Below are 12,067 nucleotides of genomic sequence, written 5' to 3'. Positions count from 1 at the left end.
TAGGCTATTCCATTTGGTCGGTTGTATGACCAATACAGGCTACTGTTGTTTGTGGACTAAGCATTTTACTTTACTGTATGTGCAGTCTTGACATAAATCTGTTATTTTTTAAAATAAACAGTATTTTAACTATGTTTGTTACATTTTCCAGTATATATTTTACCATAATATATACTAATATATACTGATAGTAGCTAGTTATCAGTAATATATACTCATAACTAATATATTTTATTATTATTATTATTATTATTATTATTATTAGTAGTAGTAGTAGTAGAAGTAGTAGTAGTAGTATTGGTTTTATTCTTGTTATTCTTGTTACCCTCTGTGTATTATAGTTTATGCTTTTAACAAACTTTTATTAATATTATTTTATTATATTTTATTTATATTACATATAATTGTGGTCTACGACCGATATTATAGCTTTTCTTTTCTTTTCTTTTAACTGAAGAGCGGCAGCACTGGCGCAAAAAGCATTCCTTTGGACAATGTAGTTCTCAGATAATACATTCCCACGCAGCTCCATCGTGGGCAGCCTACATTTCCCGGCGTCCTTCGGAGCCGCTGGTGTCGGTTGTTTTTCCTGCTCAGACGCGGCTAGTTCAAGTTGCCATAGCACGGTGAAGCTGAGGGTTGTTCTCCTCTTAGTTATCACTCGCAAAGCGCAAAGGCAACGTCCCCCGCGCAGCGTGTTTCTAACGATAGCTCGTATTTGCACCGTTGCTGTTTTGTAGTTTTTACAGTATTATCACAAGCTTCAGTTACTTCGCTAACGTTTGGTTAGCTTGCTAGCTAACGTTCAGAGTAGTTCCCACTTGTTGCTAGCCAGGAGGAGCATCACCCACAACAATGCCCAGGACTGCGATTGAATGGGAAGAGGACAGTTTGATTTGTGGTGTCTTTCTGGTCAGATAGCATTCTCCACGGGTTGTTAAAGTAACGATGACATAGTTTCTGTGTATGTTTGCCATGGCAGAATTATCCTTTAAAAGAAAATTAACAGCAGCGCCACTTTAATCTGATTAACGTTACAGTTAACGTTTTTCGAAGCTAGTGCCGGTCACTAGTCGTCATATTTTTGCGTAGTCGGCCGTTATTCTTCTCCCCCCTCCCTCAAACCAGTCTAGTTTCCACTTATGGACACATCCAGCGAGTCGGATTCATACGACAGGACTCGGGGACACAGGACTCGGGGGCGTGAAACCCACCGTAGACCTGGCCCGGACAGGGTCAGAGTGAGTGGGAATGGAAGCGATAGTCGAGCCCCGGACATCTCCGACAAAATCAGCACTCTTGCAAACACATTACAGGTACTGAGCTCTGTTTCATGTGAGAGACGTCTGCTTTGATTTCATCTCCCTGCAGGGACAGGACAAGAGTCTGTGTTATGCAGCTTTACAAATACTCAAGCCAACTGTTCATCTAACAGGGTCTTCCACCATCTAATATGATTTAAAACGTAGAAGCAATAGATCAGCTCCCCTATGCACATATTTTTTTGTTTTGTATGTGTATACATATATATATATACACCGACCAGGCATAACATTAAAGCCACTGACAGGTGAAGTGAATTACATTGACCATCTTGTAACAATCCAGTGTTCTGCTGGGAAACTTTTGGACCTGGCATTCATGTTTTACTTAGACATGTACCACCCACCCAGACCAGACCAGACCAGCCACCCCCACCCCATAGCAATGACACTCCTTGATGGCAGTCATCCCCCCAAGTATCTGTGGGATACACTGAAATAAACCTGATCCACAGAGGACCCTCCCCTCAACCCATAGGACCCAAAGGCCCCCATTAACAACATTCTGTTGCCAGACACCACAGGACACCCTCAGAAGGTCCATGTCCATTCTCTGATGAGTTACAACTGCTTTGGAGGCACAAGGGAGATGTACACAATATTAGACAGGTGGTCATAATGTTATGCCTGATCTGTGTGTATATATTTGTCAGAAATGCATTTTAAGACTTGTTAACTGAAAGTCTCCCTTCTGGCAGGACACCAGTAGGAACCTGACCAAAGTAGACAGAATGCTGGGTCAGTACAGGGAGCATACTGATGATCAGGCTGAAGCCATGGCACTGGTGAGTATGGGTGGATCACTATAACTGATACATGCATCTGCTGATACAACTAACAACAACTAAACTGTTAATAATAAAATTGTCTGGATGCTATCCTTCCCATGATGCCTCTGTAAGTGATTAATCAGTGTTGCGGTGTTGAAGTTCCCAGAGTTGCTGCCACCCCTCAGAACACTCACATTGAGGAAATGGCACTTAGTTGTGTAGCTTTTTTGCGGCTTTGAGCTGAAAATAACTCCACACTGCCAACATGACGACAGTGCCGTTGACAGGTCTCACTCCCGGTCTAGCTACCTTTCATGTGACACAGACAGCTCATTTGTATTACTCGTGACACGTCGCATTTTAGGGAACGTTGATCCTATAATTTTGGCCAGTACCAGACAGATATTGATACTGAATACTGGAAAACCCTGCTGATTTGTACACATTACAGATGCAAATGTCATTATGCTATTCTTTACAGTCCACCTATGGCTGTGCTTTAATATCAAATTTGATTTAATAGCTGGTTGTTGAAGCACTGAAAATGACACATTTTCTCCAGCAGTGTTGGGAATAGTAACACTGGAGAATGTTTTGCCCCATACAAAACAACTGTAATACGCTGTGTGTCCTGACGCCTTTCATCACAAACCACATTAAATGTTGAATCGGACCACATGCATTAGTGAGCCTGGCCACACATGACTCGGTCACTCGTTCACTGTTCCTTCCTTGGACCACTTTTGCCTGATACTGACCAGTGCAGAACAGGAACACTCCACAAGAGCTGCAGTTTTGGAGATGCTCTGACCCAGTTGTCTAGCCAACATAATTTCGGCTTTGTCAAAGTCGCTCAAATCCTTCCACTTGCTAGTTTTCCCTGCTTCTAACACATCAAGTTTGAGGACAACATGTTCACTTGCTGCTTAATATATCCTACCCACTAATCATGACCCGCTGTGCCGTGATTATTTGTAACCTTTTTTGCCACTGCTACTGCTATTGCTGCTGTTATTTGTGCTTCCACTGGTTTGTTGGCCATGTGTACTCTCTTTTTCTTCACCAGCTCAGGGAGAACCTAGAGGAGTCAATTAGCCAGCTGCAGACACAGAGGCAGAGTAAATCTAATGGTGCTCGGAGCGCCTCAGCCTCAGCCTCTACCCTACATACCAGTGACCTGGAACCTTGCTCAGAATCAGGTAGAGAAAATTACATCAAGAAAGGACTTTGTTGTCAATTATCTATAGACTGTTTAGTGACCGTATTCATTGTGGATAAGAACCAACTATTTATAACATATACATTCGGGATTACAGAGGGCCAGCGTTTCTACCCTACCTCTCCTCTAAGGGACTATACATCAACTCCAGGAAGGAGGAGGAGGTCTCATTCTGCAAATGTTCGCTTTAAGGATACCAGCTTGCCAGTAGAAGAAGTAAGCAATAAAGCCCAACTGCCAATCAGTGCCACTTGTTACTTAGTGTAGTTTCAGAAAGATCAGAAAAAGTAAAATACATTTCTTTATTATGCTTTCCACTGTGGTTGCAACAAATGCACATCTCTATAAATTAAACAATAGTCTAGTCTGCTCTGTTACATCTTATGTTTTATATACACTCTGTATGAGTTTGTGGCTGTCTCACGCAGGTTCACTCTTTACATCAGTCCTTGCGGGATCTACACTGTGACCAGCAGAGAATGTCTGATGACCTGGATAGAGAAATTCTCAGGAGAAACAGGTATCTGACAGGAAGAGTGAATCTGAACAAAAAAAAAAAAAAAAAATGCCATGTAAAAAATTGAGTTTGAATTTACCAGACATTGTCCTTGTGGTACGAGACAATTTTTCTTTTTACGTCCAGATAGAATACCAAGATTTCTTTAGCCTTTGGCCAAAGCAAAACCTGTATGAGGATTCTTTTTAGTTTGTTATTACCAGATTTGATGAGCTTGTGAAGCCCTAACAACTTCATCACTGGTATTGCAAATGGTGACAATGGACAAGCACAGTAAAAATGTTAATTCGCATGTAATTTTCTGAAATCAACACTCCTTTATTTCCTCATAGTAATTAGCTTAATCGGGCGGCACAGTGGAGAGGTGGTTAGCACTGATGTCTCACAGCGAGAAGGTCCTGGGCCGACTGGGCCTTTCTGTGTGGAGTTTGCATGTTCTCCCTGTGTCTGTGTGGGTTCTCTCTGGGTACTCCGGCTTCCTCCCACCGTCCAAAGACATGCTCATTAGGTTCATTGGTGATTCTAAATTGGCCGTAGGTGTGAGTGTGAGTGTGAATGATTGTCTGTCTCTCTGTGTTGGCCCTGCGATGGACTGGCGACCTGTCCAGGGTGTACCCCGCCTCTCGCCAGATGACAGCTGGGATAGGCTCCAGCAGACCCCGCGACCCTTAACAGGAACAAGCGGTTACAGAAGATGAATGAATGAATGAATAATTAGTTTAATCAGTGTTTGAAGCTGTTCGAACCACATCTCTTCGAGATTATTCAAATGAAATGCTAAGTGACCGTTTAATTGAATCTAGAAATGGAATTTGGATGTTTGAATAAGGCCTTACTAATTTAGTACACACTGGTTTGTTTAATCCACATAATGCCCAAAGGGACTTTTATACAATCCATTCTTAAGGTCTGCCTGCAGATTTTACTGGGATCTCTGCATACCACCATTCACCATTCACACCCACTACATACGTAAAAAGGTTTTTCAAGTAAATGCATAGTTTTCAAGTCTTTCAAATGTCCTCGATGGAAAAATGATTGAAAGTGTCAAATGAAACTTAAAGCAATGGCACTAAAAAGTCAAAAGACATCAGAGCTTTAGAATTTGACAGTTTGAGGTTATTAAAAGTCTCTTCTTCCGAGCACTTCTGACCAGAGAAAATTGATCCACCACTGTATTTTAACATCTGAAGCTGCATACTTATTTTTAGTGGCATCAAATTATGCATTCACATTTTGATCAGCGATGTCCTGGAATAGGATTTTTCAAAACGACTGAGAACTCACACACGTGCACACGTTTTCAGTGTTGGATTTGTCTGTTGTTGTTGTTTTTTAGGTCTGATATTGACACCAGACGGGCGATGGAGAGCCTCACAGAGCACATGACAGCTTCCCAGAGACAGGACTCAGTGAGTTGTGGCTGTGTTCCATTGCCAACGCTTCAAGTGTGCTTTCGAGCTATGAACATGAGAAGAAAAGCAGAGACATCCTGAATTTAAGAACACCGCGTCACTAATAATGATGGATGAAAGCTGCAGCATACAGCATGGAATATGAAAATAGTTTTCACATCTTTCAGAAAAGAAAACAGCTGGGAACAAATGGTTTTTCTTTTTTAAATGTAGCTTTATACAACTTTAGCAAATATTTCTTTATAATTTCCAGGTACCCGACTCCTCACTGCACCATCAGTACTCTGACAAATATGCTTCTCCAAATGACAGCCAACATGTTTAATATTCTTTGTCTCACTCTGTCCTGTGGATGTGACAAGATAAAGATATTAACTTTCTTTCATAGGTGGATGTGACGCTTCCTGATTAGACAGGGCGTTGTTGCGTCGTGAATGTAATACTTCCAGTCAGTTATCAAAGATATTTCTGTTGCCCCACACTTTTAATTTCCTGTTGTCTCATTTATCATATCCTGACTCCATTACCACACCGGTGATGTTTGCGTGACCTGAGGCGTCCCCATTCTTTACTGTCTGCAGGTGTCGTCTCGTGTGGAGCGGCGTCTGCAGGAGTTGGAGAGAGAGATGCACACCGAACCAAGGGGCGTGGAGACAGAGAGAAGGCCAGAGCAGCGGGTGGCCATGTCTGACGAACTGCAGGAGGTGCCACTCCTCTCTAACACTCATCTGCTGTTATCCCTCCATCCCACACTTCTCTGTTAACACTTCTCTGTTTTATTCTCTTACATTCCAAAAGTACATCAAAAAGAAGTTGGAGGCAACATGAAGGAGCTATATTACCACTTATTTATATGAACAAACACACAAACATACATTTGATAGAAACAGTAAAGTACAAATGGCGAATAATGCGTACACACAGAGAGCACAGTAATGAGCTCAAGGCTGCCAACATTAGGCATCTGGTCTAGAATGCAGAATTCAAATGCACTACAAAGATGCTGATTGAAAGGATAAAAATACTGCGTGACTGATACGTTTTTGGCCTTAGTTAAAAGGACACGAGTTGTACAGCTCTCGTCACATGCATGTGCTTGATGTTTCTGTTTGTAATTGAAAATTGCAAGTCAGCACTGTCTGAGAAAATGGACAACATTGGCCTTTATTCATCTGCGACCTCGGTATCAAGGTTTTATCACCCAAGGAGGACATAGAGGAAATGAAATTATATGTGCAGCTGAATTTAGGAAGAAAGGGCTCAGCAGTTGCTATTTTGACAGGGTAAGTTTGTCATTGCTGCTGGATGATGAAGGTAAAAATTGACAACTTCTACAAACAATAGATTCATACAGTATGCTTCTTGATCACTGGACTTGGCATATAAATGTAGGAGGGAACTATGTTGAAAATTAAATATGCTAAGTTTTCAAAAATTGTGTCCCTTTGCACTAGATTATGACTTTTCAAACATTCCCCTTGTTGTAAGTCTTCAGTAACCAAGTCAAGGTATATTAAGGTCCTTTCTTGTTTGTTGCTACAGTGTTCCCGCTAATTCACCTGGCCTCTCTTGCTCTTCTGTATGAGACTATAAAGCACAGCTAGGCAGTTACATTGAAACAGTGCAAATGGTTGCTAAGGAAGCAATTGCTACTTTCCTATATTTCATGCCACTCAGGAGTTTTTTTCAGACATGACTTGTCTGAAAGCATCAATAGCTGAGGGAGCTGTCATTAGGTGCACTTTAGTGATGTAGAATCCGGTCGTAGCTAGATGCACAATGTCTTGTATTTTTGTTGTCTCGTATTGCTACTTTCGAATTAACCACACAAATTCTCCATATTATGCATAGTCGGTGTAAAGTTTTAAATAACTGGACCATTTGTTTCTTGGTTAATTTGTCCCTCTGCATATCTGTTCTAATTTGTCATGCCTGCTGCATTTTATATATCAACCACAGAGGGGCACTGTATAGCTGTATTCACACTGAACTTTTGTGAGCAAGAGTTTTCAGCACACTGGTTAATGATAGTAGCTACCAATTCATTTGCATCCCCCTCCTCCGTAGTGCCCTAATGGGACACCAGCAGGGCCTAGGGCAATGGGAAATAATGCATTTGTCCAAAAATTAAGGGTAAATAAACAAGCATGAGGAAATGAAGAAGAAAATAATCTCTTTTACTACTAAAGAGCAAGAGAGGAGGGAGCAGGGGGGTACATTTATTCCCCACCGATGGGCCCGCTGTGATGTGAATCAAGTAGATGATGAGTCACTTGGGTAGATGTTATTGCTAGCAGCCGGTAATTCATCACAACGGCCTGCTCGGAGTGAGTGGGATTGAGTGGGATCTCAGCTCTTGTACAAATCCACCGTGATGCCAGTGCCTTGTTCCAAGAAGATGAGCTAGGGGGTGATGCTGTGATGCAATAGCACCTCTAATTTAACGTTCTTACAGTACTCATATGTGATCTATCTATTTTTTTTTTTATGTGTATGTTTGTTTTTGTAGAATTTAAGGAGACGCCAAGTTCAAACCCATGAGAGAGACGAGGCCATGACAGCCAGGTTACAGAAAGCAGAGAGGGAGAAATCCAAGGTGAATGAACTGAGTCGGACAAAGAGGACAGTCGTTTTTATTTCGTTTTCCTCCATCAATTTACTGAAGCTTTGAACAAGTCAGACAATACATCACAAATGATTTAGCTAAATAAAGCTTTTCTTCAACCTTTCTAGTTGTGCCTCAACACAAACATACATTCAAAAATGACATGTCTTTTAAGGTCTTAGATTCCAATCCCCACAACATTTTTGTTGGTCACTGTGGAGTCACTCTGTTGGGAACTGATTGGTCTTTGTGGACCAAGCAAAACATTTAGGAGGCATTTATGCAGTGACAGATGACTAAAGAATAACGGCTAAATAGTCATCTACGCTATCTGAGTGCCATGGGGTTGAATATCTTTACAACAAAATGGCTATGATTGGTTATAGGACTATCCAATTACATGCCATGGTATTTTATTTTTTTCCATTGATTGAAACTTGGTTGAAATGGAATCCAAATGGCATACCAGGCTATACCAGGTACTGTAAGAAATGCTCATAGTGAACTGTAATACACAGATTAGTCATAGACATTGCAGCTGACTCTTACTTCTTCCACATCCAATTCAAACACTCCTATTCTTGTCCTAACATTGTTATTGTCATGTTCTTTTCAGATGGAGGAGGAGCTTGAGAGAGCCAGAAGGTTATTAGAACAGTCTGAGGGTAGCAGGGAGTCCCTCGTCCAACAGGTTTGTTTGTGTGTTCTTTATCTGCTTGCAGGCGTACAGTAAACTTAAGGAAACAAAATAGTGAGTCGTGAAGACATTTAAAGAAACGTCACTCAGATTTCTTTTCCTGCATCAGTTCACCATTGTTGATGATCCCCAGGTGGAGGACATGCGTAGTGAGCTGCTGAGGACAAGGAAAGCAGGGACTCAGAGGACACGGCTGGAGACTGCTCAGCCACATGGCAACCACGCTGACAGAGAGGCGGAAAGAGGTAGACTGCAAGGGTCAGGTACTGAATGGTCAGGAAAAAAATTGGAAACAGGAGTTGATTAGGTTGTAGTTTAAAAGAATGTCAACCTTGTAACTGTAGAAATAGCTGGTATTATGTCTTGTTATTTTTATGTATTAATTTGCATGTAAGGAAATCTCTGCATAGTAACATTCAATGCCAGCTGCTGGATCAAAATACCTTGAAGAGTGGGATGGAAATAGGTGAATGCAGAGTAATGGATAAGGAGAGTTACGATTCAGGGCCAGGAAGGATAAAAATGGTGAGAGGACAGAGAATTGATTTGAACTATAGCATAAAAAAGGTAAGACAAAACAAATGTCAAAAGATGAGACCCTAAAAGGAGAAAAAAATGAGGGTATAATAGAGAAAAATATTGAATATCTAACCTTTCTCTGCCTCACTGTTTTTTGTAATGGTATTGATTTTCAGACATCAAAGTGGCTTGAAAAGCATAGAAAGCTTGAAAATGACAGAATCTTTAAGAGATCATCAGGTTTTATAGGAGTTCAGTATGGAACAAGTTTTGAGCAGTTTAAGACTGTTTAAATCTGACTTTTAATATATTACATAAAAGGTTCATTTCTTCACAACAGCATCATTAAATCAATTTCTTTGCTTAGCATCTTTGTTTATCGAGAATTCCCTCATCATTTGCATCTTTTATCACTTCTTTTAAATTCTGTTTGCGTCTCTTAACTGTTGGTCTGCCTCAAGTGACCAAGTGAATTGACTGACTGCGAACCATGTATATAAGCTTCAAAAATACTTAGAAAAAGAACTGAATAATGTTAGAAAATGCTTCTTAAATATTTATCTCACTTTGGAAATAATGCCAAGTCTTGTTTTCCTTTTAAATTTTAATGTCTTTTTTTTTTTTTCAGATCATTCCACATTCTTCAATTTCTTGTCACTACATGTGTTCTTGTATTGTCTTCGCTGTCAGTACTGAATTTTAATAACAATTTGATTATGTGTGCACATGTGCGTGTGTACAGATCGCTCAGACTTGGAAAAAGAAGTGGCAGAGCTGCGAGTGCAGTTGTGCAAGGCTTCAGTTCGTGGTGAGGTCGAAGAACTGAAGAGGGCTCTGGAACGTAAGGAGAAGGAGAGGGCCCAGCTAAGCTTAGAAGTGAAGGTGTGTAACAGTGGGTGTTTACACTGATCTGGCATAACATTATTAACAGCTTAGTTGTTGTTAGTTGTATCAGCAGATGCAGGTATCAGTCGCGTTGATCCACCGCTACTCACCAGTGCCATGGTTGAGGGGAGGGGGCTCTGTGGATCAGACTTGTTCGAGTGCATCCCACAGATACTTGATCAGTTTGGGATCTAGGGAATCCACCCATCAAGAAGTGCCATTGCACACTATGTGGTGGGGGTGTCTGGTCAGCAACAATGTTTAGATGGGTGGTACATGTCTAAATAACATCTATATGAATACCAGGACCAGCAGAACATTGCATTGCAACAAGACTTCACCTCACTTCATCTGTCATTGGTTTTAATCTTGCGACCGACTGGTGTATATAACACAACTGTTCAGAGGTGTTGCCACAGTCATTCATTTGGCATTTGGCTTTTGACTTTGCCCATGCCAGTGTCTTCAGCCTGAGCAGGGTTATTTCAGTTTGCGTTTTGCCTCTCATCCATTGTTGTATCCTCCACCCGCTCCATGACACTTGATCCTCTTAAAATCGTCAGATGAAGTGACAGTCGGCATAGCAGATCTTAAGTCAACCACCAGTCATTTATCCTTCTCAAACTGGTGCGATCTGTCACTTCCATCACTGTAACAAGACAAAAAAAAAATAAAAATCTAGGAGAAAATTCATTTCCAGGCTAAGCAGGGACATTCAAGGCAGTGGTTGATATCAATAAAATGGAAGTAGAAATAGCTACACTTTTAAGCATTGACACATTCCTCTAATCTCTGATGTTTCTCTCACTGAAAGTGTGTTTAACCACCCACACTCCCCCTATTGCAGAGTAGGTGTTTAGAGATGAAATAGGTGTTTGCATATATCACCTGGGGCGTCTCTTATGGTTTATATACCTAGATCAAAATAGATGTTGGAATCGTTTCATTTTGTGGTAAATGAGCAAAAATGGAGTATAATGAGGAGAATAGGATGGAGGATTTGATTTTTTTGTGACAATACAATCTAATAGGTCTATGACTACCCAGTGAATGACTTAATTACTCATAACTGACAGTCTCATTCAGTATAAATACCTAAATAGTGTCAGGGTTGCCTTACTTGGCCTCCTGTTCAGACCAGCATTGTAGATAATCCAATTGTAGGCAGTGTGTAAGCCCTTTTTTTAACCTTTCTGTCCTTGCCTTTTGTCCCTTTCTTTCTCGCTTTATTTCCACCCTTAACAATCCATCTTTTCTTACAATCCATCACACATTTTTTTCCTTTATTGCAATCACTCAAAACCCTTTATTCCACACTTCTGCCTACCTACCTTCCTCTTATGTCTATTTTTCTAACACTATGAAAAATACCTATTCAAACGCTCACTTTGATCTTTCTTTTCTTCATCATGTACAAGGAATTATCATCAGACCTGGCGGTGCGAGAGCAGCAGCAGCTACGAATGCTGGAACAGCTGAGAGACATACAGGTAATTTAAATCTCTGATCAAGGGGTGCTTGCTTATCGTGGCTATTTAAGTTAGAAACATACTGTGTTTAGTACGCAATTAGGGGTCAAGATTGTGCAATTATAATGTTAGGAAATGAGAAATTGGAGCTGTAGTAATGAGATCCATCATAGCTAACCAATGAAATGGTCTATTCTACGAGACACCCCATGGATCAAAATATGGTTTCATATCATAAAGAATGAATATACACTTTTATTCATAAATTCAATCACCCTTTCAGAGCCGTGGGCAGGCAGAGAGGAGAGAGACGGAGGCATTACTGCAGGAGAGCACAAGGAGCAGGGATGAATTGAAGACCAGGGCCCAAGAGGCTGTGCGGCGGTGGAGGGCAAAGTGCAGAAGACTGGAGAAAGAGCTGGAGGAGGCGAGGGCCCAGGCTCAATTTCATACCGACAAGGCTTCACAGGTCGGTCGAAGCAGAAGCATTCATTCCAAAATTTTTGACATAACAGCCTGCAGTAGCAGTTGCTTAAGTAACTGCTGATTCGTATTTAAAAAGAGCAAAGTTATCACACTCTTAAAATTGGCACACACTTGTTTATCCCTAGGAGGACCACGCAGACCTCATTTTAGAGACATGGTCTAA

At 41.0% G+C, this 12,067-nt stretch overlaps 1 protein-coding gene across 1 annotated transcript in view; it reads left to right on the top strand.

Moving 5' to 3' along the window:
• Window positions 1-650: 650 nt before the first annotated feature.
• The window catches only part of cep128 (centrosomal protein 128), a 40,516-nt gene continuing 29,099 nt past the window's right edge, over window positions 651-12,067 (top strand). The window contains exons 1-13 of the mRNA XM_084560824.1: window positions 651-1,316; window positions 2,021-2,107; window positions 3,159-3,291; window positions 3,409-3,527; window positions 3,758-3,831; window positions 5,168-5,240; window positions 5,825-5,947; window positions 7,753-7,839; window positions 8,465-8,539; window positions 8,679-8,808; window positions 9,807-9,946; window positions 11,368-11,439; window positions 11,702-11,887. Of these exons, the coding sequence (XP_084416950.1) occupies window positions 1,143-1,316; window positions 2,021-2,107; window positions 3,159-3,291; window positions 3,409-3,527; window positions 3,758-3,831; window positions 5,168-5,240; window positions 5,825-5,947; window positions 7,753-7,839; window positions 8,465-8,539; window positions 8,679-8,808; window positions 9,807-9,946; window positions 11,368-11,439; window positions 11,702-11,887 (1,473 nt within the window). The 5' untranslated portion in view covers window positions 651-1,142. The remainder of the gene's footprint in view (window positions 1,317-2,020; window positions 2,108-3,158; window positions 3,292-3,408; window positions 3,528-3,757; window positions 3,832-5,167; window positions 5,241-5,824; window positions 5,948-7,752; window positions 7,840-8,464; window positions 8,540-8,678; window positions 8,809-9,806; window positions 9,947-11,367; window positions 11,440-11,701; window positions 11,888-12,067) is intronic.

The sequence above is a fragment of the Chelon labrosus genome (assembly GCF_963514085.1).
Source record: "Chelon labrosus genome assembly, chromosome: 14".
In the NCBI taxonomy this organism is placed as follows: domain Eukaryota; kingdom Metazoa; phylum Chordata; class Actinopteri; order Mugiliformes; family Mugilidae; genus Chelon; species Chelon labrosus.
Note: the sequence above shows the minus strand (reverse complement) of the source record. Positions and strands in the feature narration are given on the sequence as shown.